We start from the raw sequence: 18,775 nt of genomic DNA, 5'->3' as shown, positions 1-18,775 counted from the left end.
ATAAAACATCACGCTATCACCAATAGGAGCTAAGCAGAGCGGGTGAAACCGCGCGGAAGTGGCTAGTTACATATAAAATTAACAAAACCGTACACAAGGAAGATCCTTTTTATCCCAGAACATTAAAATTTTGGAATTGCATTTAATGGCAATTACATACCGAAAGTCTGACAGCTAAAGGCAGTAATTACATTAACAATGCAAAATAAATCAAGGTAAAAGCCAAAGCCGGTATTTATTTAGGATCTAAGTGTATATTATTAAGTTAACCTGGTTTTTTATAGTAGGTATAAGCCAGTAAACGAGCAGATGGCTCACCTGATGGTAAGCAGTCGCCGCCGCCCTTGGACACCCATGATACCAGAAACCTTACAAGAGCGTTACCGGCCTTTTGAGGGTTAGGAATTTCAGGAAGGTTTGTTGGGGAACTGGGTATTAGGAAGATTGGGGAGGGAAGTAATTGGGTCTTCGGTAACCACACTCACACAACGCAAGCATTACCTATTTCACGTCGGTTTTCTGTGAGGCCGTGGTATCACTCCAGTTGAGCTGGCCTATTCGTGACGAAGCATGGCTCTACCACACGGCTTAAGACTTTTTTGTTATTACCTTCAAATAAAAGGCTAAAAGTTTGATAAAACAAACACTCTTGTTGAATGATGTAATTCTTATGGGAAAAAAGTGTTATGTGAGTAACAACTGCCATTTTATGTCGTTCTGGTACTTACTAGACGGCAATAATAACTACCTGACTGACTCTAAAAATAAATGTCCAATTGTCCAATGATTTCACGTTAAAAACTCAAAATTTGAACAGGATACATGCTTCCCCTATACTTTTTATACCTAACTAGCAAATCCGGCGAACTTCGTTTCGCCACCAATGATTTTCCCTGCTTTTCTTTTGATTATTCCTGAATTTTCTTGCTATAAACCTCACGGAGCCCGAGACCTTTCCAACGATTGCAAAACCGTGGAAAACGGTTCGTGCATTCTGGAGTTATAGCGTCAGGAAGGAAAACCCGACTTATTTTTATATAATAGACTTTAATACATGCTCAACAGAAACACGAATAACATTTCTCATTATCATATTCTTTGCAATGATCGCTTGGCAATTTCTAGGGTGATGGTCTTCATGGATTGAGTCTAGATTTATAATTCAACAATAACATTAAAAACCTTTTTCTTACAGTACTAAATCTCTGAAGACATGCCAATGCCAAACTATATGACATTGTATGTTTACGGGTGTTTGTACTTTCTTTCTATTTTCATTTTATAAAAACATTTATTTATTAATAGATATATTTATAACATTTACTTCAAATATACTGTTCTTATTATGTTTCACATTTAATTAAAAATAATACTACAGCAATGGCTTCCAATACACATCATAAAATAAAATCACAATGTTCAGTGGATTCTAGGCATAAAATGAAAGACAAACATGGACATCATGCGAAGAAAGTGCCTAGTAAAACAAAACAGAAGCCTCAACATAGAATTCAAACTGAGTATAGTCTGGGTGTGAGAAATATTAGAACAGATGATATAATTACTCAAGATGAGGGTAAGCCTATCTGGTCATGACTCAGCAGTGGAAGGAAATCATACCTACGTAGTAAAAATAATTAAATATTATGACCACCATGACAGAAAATACCAAAAAATTAAGTGTAGTAAATCACCTTTGAAAGTTAGAATAGTTAGTTTGTTACCTCCGATCGCTCACTACAGGTAGCTTCCGTCATGCTAATCCTCACGAATAGAAGACCCTGCACTGCTGGGCTCCGTTGCCTTGGTCTAGTTTGATCTAATTAATTATTTCTGTGGTCTAAGAACAAATTTTGGGTCAATTTTAATTTGTTTGGAAGTAATTTGCTTTACTAGGATAGAAAGATGTAGAAGTTTTGATTACAATTTGCAAATAATATGCGGTTTTAATTGTTTTTTTCTTTTTTTATTTCAATTGTGGTAATCATTCACTGTTTTACCCTGTAATATATTACTAAATCAGATGATAAGTTAAACATCAGCCATAGTAAATCAGTAGCCAGGCTCCTAAGGACATTCTAAGTTATGAAATGAACATTTTAATTTGAATCAGACGTACACAGGTATTTCACATAATAGAATTATATTTTCGCAGTGGATTGTAAGTGTATAAAAATTATTGGCCACTTGGAGAGCGTGGATTGGAAACAGTACCCTCGAGACTATCGCCCAAGTCCTGGCCAGCTGGCACTAGGTGACTGGACATTGAACAATTTCATCTGGATGAACTATGTGCCAAAAACTGACGGTGCAATAGTGGATGACGATGTTCTCTTGTGAGTTACGCCAAATTTAATAACATTAACTGCAAAAACAGTATTTCATATGATATCATCTTTTTTATATTGGAAAAGGGTCGACGTTTGGCCACCAACTCGCCTGGCCAGAACCCTAGTCTTCTTAGAGGATCCTAAGGCATAATTTCTCCACCTATAAAATCTTTAAATTAACTTAGTAACTGGATAAAAAAAAATGAAGTCCGAAGTCAGAAATATGCGCTACATAATCTAGATTGACTTGACATGTAACCCATGATGAAGTTTATTACAGGAGCAAAGATACAGCATACTGGGACATTGAAGAAGCACAGCGATATTTTCAAGCTATGCTGCATTGTGAGGAAGTGATCCTGGCCTTCCAATATCCATACCCTAGGTTACCCACACCCTTAGGCAATTATTTATGGAGAGCCAATGTCGCAACAAAATTAGAATCTAATATCTATCGAGCTGAAGTGCATTGCGCGATCGAAATAACGCTAAAGGTAATTATTTATTTCCTCTGGTGGTAGGCTTCGGCCGACGGCATTATAACCACCCACCGAGCAAAACCGTGTCGCCAAGCGGCCTAGCCGTGTTCCGCCACGATGCTCGGTGAAGCCGTATGAGAGGATGGGTCGAGATGTTTGCTCCACTATGAGTAGACCGATCTGGCGCGCGCTGGTGTAGCTTCATCGGGTGGCCAGTCGCGGAGGGTAGCGGGATCCGAGGCACGGTGCACCGCTGGCCGACCGCAGATAGTTGGGGGCCCAATTAGCGTGCTAGCCACACGTGAAAGGCTGCCCCGCCATCTAGCGAAAAATCCCATGGATACGCCATCGTGCCGGTTGGCGACCGGACGAGAGGGCCCGATGGATATCCATGGGGGGGCTCGGGCGTCCCCGCAGTCTCCAGGCTGGCCTCCCAATGATGTGGCTAACTGCGGCGCGCGTCTGGGGTCGCCTGTGTGGAGGAACATTTCACTGCCATCCTCTCAGCAACCTCATACTCATAAAATGAAAACAAGAGCAAAGAAAAGGGTTCAACAGCGGCTGCACTCCTCTCCCTCAAAGTGCACCTCTCAAATATTCGAGGCTTGCACTCAAATATCAATGCGGTCCATCACCACCTAGAGACCGAGAACCCCACGCTCTTGTTTCTCTCGGAGACCCAGATCAGATGTCCGTCGGACGTATCATACCTGAACTACCCAGGCTTTTCCCTGGAGCACAATTTCGTTCCCCGCGCAGGCGTATGCCTATACGTCCAAGACGGCATCTGTTACCGGCGTCTCCGAAACTTTGAAGACCCCAGTTTTTCAACCTTGTGGATACTGGTGGACACAGGGATGGAGAAAATTCTCTATGCCTGTGTCTACCGGTCGCACAGCGGAGATTTGGAGACGACCAGATTAGCTCAACACCTTGTGGAGACGGCGGATGCGGCTCGGCAGAGGTACCCTTCGGCCCAGTTGGTGTTACTGGGGGACTTTAACGCCCATCACCAGGAGTGGCTGTTCCCATACCAGTGCACTGACCATGCTGGGAGGGAAATGCGTAAGCTTGCGCTAACGCTTGGCCTGACCCAGCTGGTCCAGGAGGCCACAAGGGTGCCCGATGTCGACTCGCACACTGCCAACTGCTTAGACCTTCTGCTGACAACTGATCCAGACAGCTACTCGGTGTCAGTTTCTTCACCCTTGGGTAGCTCTGACCACTGTCTGGTGAAATCCGTATCCACGTACTCCCCACCGGATCCTTGTCCCAGAGGATCTCGGCGGATGTGGCGGTACAAGTCAGCAGATTGGGATGGGATGCGATCTTTTTTTGCATCCTATCCTTGGCGGCCTGTCTGCTTCTCTACTGAGGACCCGTCAGCTTGTGCGGATGCCATAACGGGGGTGTTGCGTCAGGGCATGGAATACTACATTCCATTCTCGGATGCGACATCTTTCGGTGGGACTCGTCCATGGTTCGATGCCGACTGCAGACGTGCTGAAGCGCGAAAGCATGCGGCATACTTGGCATGGGCGGATGCCAGGCGTCGTAGGGCTGACGATATTCTTCAGAGGAAGAGAGCCTATAACCGGGCTGCCAAGTCATGCAAAAAGGCATTACGGATGGCTCGGTTCAACCACATTGGCCGAATAGGGAACAAACTGGCTTCTTACCCAGCGGGTAGTAAAGCGTTTTGGTCCCTGGCCAAGGCGGTTGAATCGAACTTCTGCCGCCCTTCACTCCCACCTCTCCTGGGGCCTAACGGGACGCTGGCACACACCGCGGTAGAGAAAGCGAACCTGTTTGCTTCTCTATTTGCGGAATCTTCACGTCTTGATACTGGTGGCGCTTTGCCTCCTTCTCTCCATAGAGTTTGCGAGACGAATATGTCAAAAATTCGCATACGACAGAAGGAGGTATATAAGACGTTGCGTAATCTTGACGTGAACAAGGCCAGTGGCCCCGACGGAATCCCAGCCGTGGTTTTAAAAATCTGTGCGCCTGAGTTGTCTCCAATCCTGACACGCCTGTTTCGACTTTCTTTGGAGACTGGTCAAGTGCCGGTTGCATGGAAGCTAGCCAACGTGCAGCCTGTGCCCAAAAAAGGTAGTCGTGCCGACCCTAATAATTACCGGCCCATCTCGGTCACGTCCATACTCTGCAAGAGTATGGAACGTGTACTTAACAACAGGCTCCTGGCATACCTTGAAGGTAACGACCTCCTCAGTGATCAGCAGTATGGGTTTCGCCGCAACCGATCCACTGGGGACCTTCTTGCGTATGCCACCCACATTTGGAGCGAGGCCATCGAGAAGCACGGGGAGGCAATAGCGGTCTCACTCGATATATCGAAGGCCTTTGACAGGGTTTGGCACGACAGCCTTATCGGCAAGCTTCCTGCATATGGACTTCCCGCTGATCTGTGCAGATGGATTGCAGACTTCCTGAGGGATCGGTCAATTCGAGTAGTCATTGATGGCTGCTCGTCTGACCAATTTGGCATCAACGCCGGAGTCCCTCAGGGGTCAGTACTTTCAGCAACGCTCTTTTTGCTGCACATCAACGACCTGCTTAAGCCCGGTATCTTTGGGTATGCAGATGACAGCACAGTTGTTGAAAGGTATGTGTCCGATGCGCGGAGTAGCGGAACACAGATCCGGTCTCAAAGAGAATCCATGGTCGAACGGTTGAACTCGTCCTTGAAGGCGGTTTCCGATTGGGGTGACGCCAACTTGGTCAAGTTCAACGCTACCAAAACCCAGGCGTGTCTATTCTCTGCCAAACGGAGTCAATTCCCGCTGGCTCCGACTTTCCGAAATGTGTCCGTTCCGGTAGCGGATCGTCTTGAGCTTCTGGGCGTAACTCTATCGCCAACGCTTAACTTCGGCTCTTATATAGAGTCGAAGGCGCATCTGGCTGGTAGGAAGTTGGGTATTCTCTCGAAGGTGAGACGGTACTTCACACCGAAACAACTGCTGAGCCTGTACCAAGCGCAGGTTCGGTCATGTATGGAGTACTGTTCTCACCTTTGGGACGGCTCGGCCAAATACCAGCTGGATGCGCTCGAACACATTGAAAGGCGTGCCAAGAGGCTCATCAATGACGATGCGCTTGTGGAGGCCCGGCTTCAAAGCCTTGAACACAGGCGCAAGGTCGCAAGCCTTTCCGTTTTTTACCGGATACATTTCGGAGAGTGTGCGGGGGAATTGCACAACTTGATTCCCCCTAGTCCTTTTCATCATCGAACCACAAGACAATCGGCGAGGCGTAACCGCTTCATGGTAGATATCCCACCCACTCGCACGAAGCGCTTCGCTTCAAGCTTCCTTGTGCGAACTGCTAGGGAGTGGAACTCCTTGCCGGAGTCTGTGTTTCCTGATGGGTATAACTTGGGTGTCTTCAAGGCCCGAGTGAATAGGTTGCTTATGGGCAGACGTGCTCCACCGTAGGCCGTATCATCACTTACCATCAGGTGAGATAGCGGCCAAACGTCGACCCATTAAATGTAAAAAAAAAAAAAAAATATACCTATGCTATATTTACAGTGTGTTTTGAGTGTGATTTATCGAAAGAACTAGTGCATAGTATATTTCTTTGGATTATAAACGGTGTATCTTACTTATTGCCTTCATATCTGTAAATGGTTTATACCTTTTTAAATGTGAATGAAAAAACTTGATCGTCTACAAAAGCCTCTGAGAAAATATTTTGTCATAATCGCACAACAAGCGACTTTGAGACAGCAAACAGGTCACTAAAATACTAATACTTTTGTGATTACACTATGTTTCTAAAAACATAGTTCATCAGTTGGAATACACGCAAAGATTGTTAATTTTTTCGACGTCCGACATTTAACTTGTGTCAACATCTACACTACTTACAGAAAATGGAAGTAGAGAGAGCTCAGATGGACCGAATCACAATATCTGGTTGCTACGTCAAACTTGCACGACTTGATTACTTTAGAAGGAAAACCTTTTTCCGACTCCTGTGTAACATAATCAGGTGATTACTTAATAAGAGCCTGTCTTACAATTAATTTATACTAATATACAGGATAAAATAACTCTCTTCTTGAAGTACCCCATATTGTTTTTTGGCTTACTTACGTAACTGTTTGACGAGGAGCATTCCGCTACAGCCGTGTGTCGCGCTAATTCCCTATTGGACGAAAAGACGAGAGGTTCATTTATTAATAGGTTCTTATTACAAAAAAGGGTCCTCTATTTCAATTGCATTCTGTAGAAAGTTGAAGAATTTGTTTGCTTATGTACATAATGTTCTATCGGATACTAATGATAACAATAATTTATACACGCCATTCAACAAACAACAGGTGTAATTCTATGTGTAATGTTCTGTCCTTAGTTTCCAAGATGACCTTCAACTGGTTTCCTTCGAAAACTTACGCTGCAGCAGGCTCGAAGGTGTGCGGCTCATACAACAGCTGGCTTGCTTCAACGCACACACTTTAAAATATTTGTTCCTCTGGAGATTCGTCTTGCCAAATGAAAACCCTATCCTTATTAACTACTCGTATTTGACCGGTAAGTATTTGCCCACAATCCGCTTTGTACTTTTTGACAAGCTTGCGTCAAACGTCAGCATCAAAAGTACCTCGTTGGTGGACTGTCCTTTAGTGTAAAGTGATCCAATCCGTTTACATGACTGATTAAGTATTATGTACTTAAGTATTTTATTAATATCATAACAAAAAGATGACAAACATTCAGATGAGTGGGACCGAACTTAGTCATCACTTACCGTAGCCATTTTACTCGTTACTTCCTGACTCCTGATGATCAGTTTTTGTAATAATTAGTAAAAGTTTGTTAAACGTCATCATCATCACCAGTCGAGAGACGTCCACTGCTGAACAAAGGCCTCCCCTTAGTCCTCCATAGTTACACGTAGTTATATTTAATTTCCCTAGTATAAAATTTTATGATCGTGTATAGGGTTCAAAGCTTATGTAGACACAAAAACAACAAAAAGTAGGTAAACAATTGTATTAATAAATAAGACTCGACAATTATTGTTTCTAAATAATAACTCACTCATTTGTAAGAGTTAACTTAGGTTGTGCTGGCTGAGACTGAACAGCATGAGCTTGGGGCATAATGGAAGTAGCCGTGCTATTATAAATCTTTTTGTACTGAAAATGTGGTAGATTTTTCTTTGCTGCATCAACAGTTTCTCTAAGCCGATTAGATCCCACAGCCGGTGCTACGTTTCCTTCCTCCCTACACGCCTTGACGAGATCTTGCATCTCGTTCTCAGGCAAAGGCACGATCATCTCTGAAGATTTTTCTACATGTCGCTTCAACTCGCTATCCACACGGAGCAGTTTCTCTTTGTTTGAGTTTGTTCGCCACGGTCTCTTAGGATCCGCAGAAGTCATCAGCACGCTCTCGGAATTGACTTTCTTTGCTCTGTAAAGTACAAAACAATACTCAATTGAAAACTATATAATTAATTTTAATCGCAATGAATGTTTGATGGAATTAATTTCGATTCTAGTCCACTCTGCTCAGGTTCAGAAAATAACGTGTGTTGGGAAGTTGTGCTATATGGTACGAGAGCTAGCAACGTCGAAAAAACAAGCATTTCAAGAAGGCCAGTTTTTAGATATATTATGCCTCTCAGTCTCCCAGACATCATACGGGCTATCTGGCACCTGGTAGTCGTTGCGTTCATCAGTGCGCATCGCATTTGTACAGGTAAAATTTCAATTTTTCAAACCATTTCAAGAAGTTATTTTTTATTATTATGTATGTTCCTTACATAATCACGGGACCACAGGGTCCCGGACCTTTGGAAGGCGTACGAGGGGCCGAAGCCAACTCGCAGAGGCCCGTTGAACAATTTTAATCTAAATGTAATGGGACATCAGCCGGCGATTATCCCTGTATGCACTATGGAAGTACACCAAAGGACAATCCCCGGTTGATGCAGGACTATTGTGAGATATGGTAAAAGGAAATGATAGGGATATGGGTGTGGGTGGCTGTGGAATAGTTAACCGGTTAACTATGGGGACTATGGCCCCTGCCCCTGACCAATATTGAAAAATACGGATAAACAGGCAGGGGGTGACTCGCAAACTCAATAGTGGGCCCCCGGAAACGGCCGCTAGCATGTAGCGACAAGGGAAGCAACATCCGTTGAGCTGCTTGAGGAAGGGAGGGCATCCCACGGCTATCAGAGCAATCCCGGAAGTACGGTCAAGACCCCTACCAGCATCTTACTGGGATACGTCCTTCCCCCAAGTGGAGCTGAAGGCAACTCCACTCTTGCGAATCTCCACTCAAACCAGCCGATTAAGGCAAGAGTGAGGTAGGAGAGGCCACTCCGGATAGTCACGAGTACCAACCGGAGTTAAAAAGTAGGGCCTCTCCCGGGAGTCAGGTCCGTGGGGTCGCCACTGCCCAACAGCTCGCCACAAGCTGCCTTGCGGACTTATTATTATTATTTTTATTGAACTTATAGTAACATGAATTTCTTATTGCCAGGCATTTTTCATGTTGTTTAAGGTCTGCCAGGCGCCAATTTTGAATTAAAAAAAAAATATTTTTCAAATCATTTTAGTATGGCTGAAATTTTAGTATGATGTTATTTAAGTAAGAAAAGACCCAAAATTAATTTGCCAAGCAGTTATTCGGTTGCTAACCTTCAGCCAGACCGATCTAAAACTGAAAAATGATGTAGTATCATTTCGCTTGGTCTAGAAATATTTGTCGAACGAATTACAGAGAAAGGGATTAAACAACCGGCCAAGTGCGAGTCGGACTCGCCCATGAAGGGTTCCGTAGCAGCAAGTAGACGACTAAAGAAAAAAGTTATAAAATAACTTAGTTTTACATAGTGTTTTTATGAACGACAAAGTTATATTTGTGGTTTTGGAAAATGTTTTATTTCTTAAAAACTAATAATGGTATCTCGTTCAAACCAATTTTAGTTGAAACATTTTATTGAAATGTATAGCATATATTTTTTTTAATTTCCTCACTCTCTTATTTTAAAAGTTAGAGGGGGGGTACACTCATTTTTCCACTTTGGAAGCGTCTAACTTTCAAACGATTGATTTTGACGAAAAATGGCTTTAGGAACCTTAATGTATTTTTTAAAGACCTATCCATAGACACCCATCACGGATATGTTAGCTGAAAATATTTTTTTTTTAAATCGGTTCCATGTATGGAGTGGCCCCCTTAAATTTTTAAATTTATTAATTTTTATTCAAAATTCGAATAGCGGTTACCGAAACACATCAACCTACAAAGTTTCAACTCTAACCCTAGTTTCAAGCCATGCTAGAAGCTCATCTTCAACTTTAGTCGAGTTCCTCGTCAAACAGTTACGTGAGTAGTACGATAACATAATAATTAACCTTAATTTTCATGTAACCATTCAATTTTATGTTCATTTTTATACTTGAGATATCTCATAGTTTGGGAAATAAATGGCTGTGACATACGGACGGACGGACAGACAGACGGACAGACAGACAGACGGACAGACAGACATGACGAATCTATAAGGGTTCCGTTTTTTGCCATTTGGCTACGAAACCCTAAAAACTATCAAATTAATTCGTAAATTAATACGGTATCAAAATACTAATTTATTTTTGTACAAAATTAAGATATCTCAAGTATAAAAATGAACATAAAATTGAATGGTTACATGAAAATTAAGGTTAATTATTATGTTATCGTACTACTCACGTAACTGTTTGACGAGGAACTCGACTAAAGTTGAAGATGAGCTTCTAGCATGGCTTGAAACTAGGGTTAGAGTTGAAACTTTGTAGGTTGATGTGTTTCGGTAACCGCTATTCGAATTTTGAATAAAAATTAATAAATTTAAAAATTTAAGGGGGCCACTCCATACATGGAACCGATTTAAAAAAAATATTTTCAGCTAACATATCCGTGATGGGTGTCTATGGATAGGTCTTTAAAAAATACATTAAGGTTCCTAAAGCCATTTTTCGTCAAAATCAATCGTTTGAAAGTTAGACGCTTCCAAAGTGGAAAAATGAGTGTACCCCCCCCCTCTAACTTTTAAAATAAGAGAGTGAGGAAATTAAAAAAAATATATGCTATACATTTCAATAAAATGTTTCAACTAAAATTGGTTTGAACGAGATACCATTATTAGTTTTTAAGAAATAAAACATTTTCCAAAACCACAAATATAACTTTGTCGTTCATAAAAACACTATGTAAAATCAAGTTATTTTATAACTTTTTTCTTTAGTCGTCTACTTGCTGCTACGGAACCCTTCATGGGCGAGTCCGACTCGCACTTGGCCGGTTGTTTAATCCCTTTCTCTGTAATTCGTTCGACAAATATTTCTAGACCAAGCGAAATGATACTAATTTTTCAGTTTTAGATCGGTCTGGCTGAAGGTTAGCAACCGAATAACTGCTTGGCAAATTAATTTTGGGTCTTTTCTTACTTAAATAACATCATACTAAAATTTCAGCCATACTAAAATGATTTGAAAAATATTTTTTTTTAATTCAAAATTGGCGCCTGGCAGACCTTAAACAACATGAAAAATGCCTGGCAATAAGAAATTCATGTTACTATAAGTTCAATAAAAATAATAATAATAAAAAATAACTTCTTGAAATGGTTTGAAAAATTGAAATTTTACCTGTACAAATGCGATGCGCACTGATGAACGCAACGACTACCAGGTGCCAGATAGCCCGTATGATGTCTGGGAGACTGAGAGGCATAATATATCTAAAAACTGGCCTTCTTGAAATGCTCTCTCAAAAACGTTGCCAGAATAGCTATCTATCTATCTATCTATCTATAGTCCAACAAAGACGTAACTTTTGTATCTACCTTACCCGTACCTTTTACTTTCAGCCAGTAATTCCTTCAGCTTCTTTTCATTTTCTTCAAGTAATTTTGGATCAACCTTATATGGGTTCTCAGTCAAACCATCGTTGATTTCCTCAGATTCCTGGCGACTTTCAGCCTCAACTTCGCCCCCAAATCTTTGGTGGAAGCTCTTTACAAGATCAGAGCATCGTTCCGTTAATTTTACTTCAGGAACTTCTAATCCTTGTAATAATTTGCCTAATTTACACTTTTCTTCATCAGTTGCCATTTCACTGTTTGGAGAATGTTATTTTGTTACTGTGGCAACGTCTTTAAATAAGCGGTTGTCTAGGTGATATTGTGTAGTCCAATATTCAAAAAGAAGTGTTATTAACAATCGCATTGAGTTTAATGGAAGCCACACCTGAATAATATGTAAATAAACCAGCCATGTAAAATGCCATCATACCCAACAACGTTGCACACGGTATTAGAAAGCAAAATAGTTTGCAAGTCGGGCACAGTATAAATAACGGGAACCAATTGATCATGTTTCCTTTCGCCAGTTACATGGGCTGTGATATTTCATAATTTTATTAATTTTCCTATTTTTATTAATTATTTTGATCACTTTCTTTAAAAAGAATTAAAAAAATATCATACACTAATAGACATCTTTCAAAATTATTATGTAGTTTTATTTCTTTATCTGTCAAGGTCTAATATTGTTTTGGAAAGGAGTTACAATAAGGTGTCTGATGCAGTCCGTAGAGTGAGATACATACCTACACATAATTCCAAACTACCTACTTTAGGTATTTACAGTAGAAGCTCCTTATTCGCGCTTCCTTCATTCGCGGTTTCACTATCGCGGAAAATTTCTTTATTCGCGGATCGAATCGAAATATCAGTGCGTAACCTAAAAAAATACATTCGCTATCCTTTGTCAACGCGTCAGTAGAAGGATAAAAAAATAAAATAGACCTTATTACAGCTACATCTAGATTGTGACTTCTGCCTAAACCTAGTGTGACCTAAACCTGATGATAATAATATTATCATCAGGCAATCTGTATGATCAGAAAGTTCAATTAAACATTTTTTTTATCTACTATTTGCTTCTTAATTTCGTCATCTAGGAACGTATCCCCTATAACCCCATACAAATTGCCATTCCATATTCACGGTTTCTGTATTCGCGGCATATTTACGGAACGCATACCCCGCGAATAAGGAGCTTCTACTGTATTAATAATTAACCTAGGTGTCTTCAAGGCCTGAGTAAAGGTTGCTTATGAGCAGACGTGCTCTAGCGTAGGCCGCATTATCGTTTACCACCAGGCGAGATAACGGACAAACTTTGAGCCATTCAATATAAAAAATGGGTTTCAGATCTTCCAAAACATAAGTAAATGGTAGCTGGGAGATAAGTACCTATTTGGATATTCTAAAAGTCGCGCGGTTGCCAAAGTAAGCAGAGTAATTAAAGTTTGGCTGATAACAGCTACAAGACGTTCGCTGCTGAACATAAAGTTAACTTTGTTCGAATAAATTATTAAAAACAATACTTGGGGTAATCAGATTGTGCAATTCCCTTGCACACTCTCCGAAACGTATCCAACAAAAAGCCGGAAAGTCTACCAGTTGGCGTCTCTGTTCGAAACTTTGAAGCCTCTATCATCATCAATCAGCCTCTTGTTCTCCAGTGCTTGTAGCTGATATTTATCCGAGCGGTTCCAAAGTATGGAGTACAGGACCAAACTTCCGCTTGATATGGATAGATACCAACTATTGTAAAAAGTGCACTTATAGATATAAGATATCCATCAATTTCAGGTAGTGGGCAGTATATACCCAGGCCGGATACAAGAAAATGCTTTATCCGCAGTCTCGGAGAGTTGACGAACTTACGAGTTCTAGCTCTAGAATATGCACACATAGCCGATGGTACTGGAGTATCACTGTTGTCTCTGTTGCCGGTGATTAAGAGGCCACATTTCCGATTGCAGGTACATATCTACTAATTTCCTAGACTATTCGATTACATCTTTGGATATAACACTTACCTAATATCTCTAAATATACCTAAAATTAGCAGGTGTAAGAGTACCTAAAATCTTTGTGTAGCAATGGCAATGGCAAGTAGCTACTTGTATGATAAGTAGGTAAGGTATTGTAAACATATCGTAGTTGGCCCATCTCTTTCGCCAACTGTAAGGGCGTGGTTTTAAAGTTTTAAAGTCGACACTGGGCAACTTTTTGTGACAGCCAGCCAGATTTATAGTACCTATATGGGTCAAGAGGAACACACACATCAACAGCCTTTATGTGGCCACTGCTAACCAAAGGCCTAGCACAGAAGGTTTTTTGAGCATTGATCACCACGCTTGCTGAATGCGTATTGGCGATTTTAAACTTATAATTAGAATTTATAAGCCTCACGATGTTTTTAAATATTATGACTTGGAAAACATCACATTGGTAGGTACTTACCGTCGTCGGTAGGTTTTGAACCCGCACCCCAATGCATTTGAAGCGGGTGTCTTAACCCTTCGGACAACGACGACATATCACGAGGAACAATGTAGTTTAAAATGTTAGGTAATATGATTGTCCATCCAGAATTAATAATATGTTTTTTTAATTAATAGTATGTTCTAAGTGTGGGAGAGCCATGCTTCGGCACGAATGGGCCGGCTCGACCGGAGTGATACCACGGCCTCACAGAAAACCGACGTGAAACAACGCTTGCGTTGTGTTTCGTTGTGTAAGTGAGGTTACCGGAGGCCCAATTCCCCCCTTCCCAATCTTCCCCATCCTCGATTCCCGAACAACAACCCTTAAATTCCTAACTCCCAAAAAGCCGGCAACGCACTTGTAACGCCTCTGGTGTTTCAAGTGTCCATGGGCGGCGGCGATTGCTTACCATCAGGTAATACGTCTGCTCAATTACCGGCTTGTCTCATAAAAGAAATGTTTTTCTAGTTAATTTGCAGAGAAGATTCGACCCCCGGCCGGACAGATACCTCGCTAGGAGCTGGAGGGTACGACATTCCCGACACCGTCTGGAGACGCGTTGCCGTTGCTTGTCCTGACATCTACTTATTCATGGCTTTCTGTCAGTACCATATACCTACCCTGAATCATAATTTGAAATTTAAAAGTTACAATTAAGTAGATAGATATATTACGTATATAGATATATTATATTAGTTACGTTGTAATATTTATTAATATTTTATATTTAATATACATACATACATATAATAGTATGTCTAATCATTAAACTTAATTATATTGGTTGATCGATTTGCAGTTTGCATTCGTGACTACGACCATGTCAGAAGGTTTTTGACGCCCAGTATTCCACTCCGGGAAGTGCACTTACAATTCGGCATCGATATGAACTACGCTCAACGGCAGGATTCTGACATAAGCTGCTTCGTGCGGCACATAGCATATCGTTACGGTAATAATTTAGGTAAGAGTTAAAGTATTTACCTACATAATATAACCTAAGTTTATACCTAAATGCACAATTAAAAGATCTCATATTTTCCTTTATTTTTTGTGCTTTGACAGAGGATAAGATAGGTACCGTAAAATGGGGTGAATAGGGTTTGAGAGGTGAATAGGGTCAGAAGAGGGGTGAATAGGTATAGGGAAATTCTTCATAGTATCTATTCACCCCTCTTCTGTCCCTATTCACCTCTCGATCCCTATTCACCCCATTTTACTGTACTGAAATTGTAGATGGCATGAGTATGATGTATTCCTGTTGTATATTACAAATAATCAGGCTTCCTGGCTAAAATGGTTATTTAAAAGACTATACCTAGGTGGGTACCTCGATGGCACCTAGTGTGGATTGCGGAGTGTCGGTTTCGGGAATGCGATTTCCATGTCTGGCGAAAAATAAGTAGGTACCTGGGTTGGTTACCTACTGAGTATTATTCGGTTTTTCGAAACTTTCTCGATAACAGCAATTGTGCTCAATATGCTTATATTTAACGAAAGGTTACCCAAATTAAATGGGAGTATTAACATAACTGGTGAGATATTGTGTAGTGAGTCACTTTCTTCAGACTATTTTTAGGAGGAAAAGCTTCATGAAATACTTAAACGTATCTACACTATTAGTTAAGAAAATCTGTTGTTTTTGAAGTTTTCGATTCGTCTGTAACATTAACTAGAATGCCTATAGGAAACCTAGGATTTTGTTTAAATTCTGCGCTTTTCTTTTATATTTCATTGTTAAAGCAATATAGCCATTTAACTTGAGATGTTTTTTAATAATTATTCCAGTTACTTTTGGTATTCATCAATGGAGATTTGCAGTGTTCCCATTGCGACGCATTTTGGAATCAATGCCGAGGATTGTACGTTTCTTCTACGTCGGCAAAGTTGAAGACGAAGTTGATTTAAAAAGATTATTAAACTTAATAGCCTATGGAGTTTGTAAAAGTTAGTATTTCCCTATATTTTTATTATACCCGCTACCAACCTATTTTTTATGACGCGTATCTCCGGAGATAAACATAAAAGAAGTTAATATTTCTGTGGAAGCAGGTCTATTAGAGAACCCTGTCCGCCTTACAGTTGCTGAAGGTTTCACTCTCAAGTCTTTCTTCTCAAAAAACTGGACGCAATAAGGTATCCAATAGGATAAAAAAAAAATTGGGTATGATGCTTCCATACTGCTGTTAAAAAAATATTAACTATTTGTGTGTAAACAAACATTTTTAGCAGCGTTGTGGAAGCATCACTAGGTGCCTAGCCACTCTAACGTCCATGGATAGCACGGTATCCAAAAAAAAAGGAGCGTCATACGTCCATGGATACTATAGTATCCAAAGCGACGAGTTCTGTTTAACTCCCTCTAGTTTAAAATACGGTCTTGTTTGGTGAGTTTTGACTGATTATCTATACAGCTGAATAAATTGTTCGACGAAAAAATAAGACATGGCGTTGTAATATGCTTTGACAAACAAAATATAAATTTTTAAAGTTAGTTGACTCGTTTTTGAAGTGTTTTTGTGAGTTCCAACAATTATGTCGTAAATACTACAGTTTTGTTTAATTTATCTTGCAAGTGTTATACATCAAAATAAACTAGAAGATTTGTGCTTTACGATGATGTATAAATATCACAGTTTTAGCTGATAAATCTAGTCTAATTTTAACTTCAAACGATTGTTTCGAAAAAAATGGCCGGTCGTATGGTGTTGGCCACTTTTAGTTTTGTTTATACATATTTTACATACTTTGCATTACAATAGTATATAAAATATCGAAATACATTTCGTAATAAGCAAAATAATACATTTTTCAAAGAGAAATATACTAAATTCATTGAAGATTCCATAATAATGTCAATGTGTTCCTCAGGATTTTTGATGTGTAAAATTACGAGTAGTGTTTTCTTTCGATTTAATTACAATACTTAGAGTTAACCGAATATAATCATATATACATCAAAAGAAAGGGTAATGAGTCTAGTTTGTTGTAAAAATATTTTATTGATAAAATATGCAATAGTTGTGCCGTATATTCTAAAAAGGTAGAAATAATTCTGTTTTTTTTTCTGTGTTTCATGTTTAACCCGTTTTATTGTAGGTATTTTAAAGATTAACTAAAGATTTAAAAAAATCGTTAAGAGTGATCAGTATTCTTCTATCTTTTTTTTGGTATTATTTTCTTTATTCTAGGCATTACGGTTCAGTAGCTATATAGGTTTTTTGTTACGACGAACTTGCGAGTCGCGCGCGGTTCGGATGCCGTGCGCGGCTGGACGTTAGAGAGATAAACGGTCGCGCGGGCCGGACGTTAGAGTGGCTAGTTAATTATCAACTATGTATGTTTATGTAGGAGTAGGTAAATTACTTATCTCACAACGGTAACAGCCAATAGGTCTCAGGTGGTTTGTCGGTCACCTTGTAAATAATAGCTCAAAATTATTAAGGTTTCTTTATTTATGAAGTCTACAAAATTATATCATTCATGTTCAAATATAGTAAGTATTCATACTTTGTGAACTTTACGCAGCGAAACTAAATAATCAATCGTACCTAATCTACATACATATTACAGATTTAAAACAAGTACAAATACAGATACAGGACGATGAAGACAAAAGTTCTTATTGGAAAGACGTTGTTGAATCATTGACTGAAGAGTTTGCAGACATCGTGGATTTATATAACATAAAACTATGCTTAAGCGTCTATAAGAGCTGATACAAACGCTATTGTGTCTTTGGAACAGGTACAACCAATAAATGACAACCACTTTTGAAAGCTACTTTTTTATTGATGGAGTGTACAATTTTATGTCCCCGCTGATATCAATCCAATCCAATGCTCTAGTAAAAAATTAAATGTGACGTCTGCATTGTCTATTTGTTATGTTTAGGTAACAACGCCCGGCAGTATAAGTCAGTCACACCTAACATACTTATAATCTTTTATGCAAATAGGTAGGTACATTTTATTATACAATACATATTACTTCTAATGTAGGTAATATACAAATCCAACTTACGTACCTAACAATTTTTAAACAAAAATATATAAAGGTAGTTAAGTATTTTGTCCATTTTTTGGAAGTCACGTTTACATAAGTGCGTTAGCTACTCATACTCAGGTACCAATGAAAAAGAAACGCTTTATCAAGATCATGACGAGGTATTTACTTATGTAATTAACAATCCCGAATTTATCCGATTCTCGTGACCAACTCTTGAATTGGAAGATTCAAAATCATGTTCAATACCAGCACGGTTACATTCGATAGTATATTCGTGTGCTGTTCGAAATGTCAATTTCCATATAAATCCAACCGGCCACACAGTAGATACCCGATGATATTGATAAAGTACCTATATATAAAATGTTGAGAAGTTTTAAGCAAAGGCAGCAATGACATACCTAATTAAGCAATTATCTAGTAAAAGGTTGCAATCCGGAAATACACATTAGTTACATATACATATGCAGATAAAATGTTGCATGTATAAGAAAATGAAAGACTCGCATTCCTTCAAAAAATCCTATCAAATGAGAGTTGTACTTTTTATGTACATAAATATATTTCTTGTAAATATCGTTATCACTATTC

General features: G+C 39.7%; 2 protein-coding genes across 3 annotated transcripts; one reads left to right on the top strand and one right to left on the bottom strand.

The window, feature by feature from the left end:
• Positions 1–1,230: 1,230 nt before the first annotated feature.
• On the top strand, positions 1,231–17,955 carry LOC118281737 (uncharacterized). Of its 2 annotated transcripts, XM_035602549.2 has the most exons (11): positions 1,231–1,576; positions 2,156–2,336; positions 2,611–2,824; positions 6,702–6,823; positions 7,187–7,365; positions 13,496–13,668; positions 14,645–14,777; positions 14,976–15,140; positions 15,965–16,123; positions 16,229–16,312; positions 17,750–17,955. In XM_035602549.2, the coding sequence occupies exons 1-10, from the start codon at positions 1,381–1,383 to the stop codon at positions 16,309–16,311; spliced, it is 1,605 nt and encodes a 534-aa protein (XP_035458442.1). In that variant the 5' UTR covers positions 1,231–1,380; the 3' UTR covers position 16,312; positions 17,750–17,955. The 2 variants fall into 2 exon arrangements, with proteins under 2 accessions (XP_035458442.1, XP_035458360.1); XM_035602467.2 differs by lacking the exon at positions 16,229–16,312.
• LOC118281865 (uncharacterized) lies at positions 7,813–12,357 on the bottom strand. The gene is made up of 2 exons (XM_035602667.2): positions 11,692–12,357; positions 7,813–8,250 (listed from the first exon to the last, which is right to left on the bottom strand). The coding sequence occupies exons 1-2, from the start codon at positions 11,946–11,948 to the stop codon at positions 7,872–7,874; spliced, it is 636 nt and encodes a 211-aa protein (XP_035458560.2). The 5' UTR covers positions 11,949–12,357; the 3' UTR covers positions 7,813–7,871.
• Positions 17,956–18,775: the final 820 nt, after the last annotated feature.

The sequence above is a fragment of the Spodoptera frugiperda genome, chromosome 25 (genome assembly GCF_023101765.2).
Source record: "Spodoptera frugiperda isolate SF20-4 chromosome 25, AGI-APGP_CSIRO_Sfru_2.0, whole genome shotgun sequence".
In the NCBI taxonomy this organism is placed as follows: Eukaryota; Metazoa; Arthropoda; class Insecta; order Lepidoptera; family Noctuidae; genus Spodoptera; species Spodoptera frugiperda.
Note: the sequence above shows the minus strand (reverse complement) of the source record. Positions and strands in the feature narration are given on the sequence as shown.

What these genes read in the sequence shown, in the direction of transcription:
- LOC118281865 (XM_035602667.2), bottom strand. Translation starts at nt 11,948, where the DNA reads ATGGCAACTGATGAAGAAAAGTGTAAATTAGGCAAATTATTACAAGGA. An exon ending in TTACTGGCTGAAAGTAAAAG is followed by an intron (nt 8,251 to 11,691) that starts GTACGGGTAAGG and finishes TGTACTTTACAG; the next exon opens with AGCAAAGAAAGTCAATTCCG.
- LOC118281737 (XM_035602467.2), top strand. Translation starts at nt 1,381, where the DNA reads ATGGCTTCCAATACACATCATAAAATAAAATCACAATGTTCAGTGGAT. An exon ending in GGCCACATTTCCGATTGCAG is followed by an intron (nt 13,669 to 14,644) that starts GTACATATCTAC and finishes ATGTTTTTCTAG; the next exon opens with TTAATTTGCAGAGAAGATTC. An exon ending in AGCCTATGGAGTTTGTAAAA is followed by an intron (nt 16,124 to 17,749) that starts GTTAGTATTTCC and finishes TACATATTACAG; the next exon opens with ATTTAAAACAAGTACAAATA.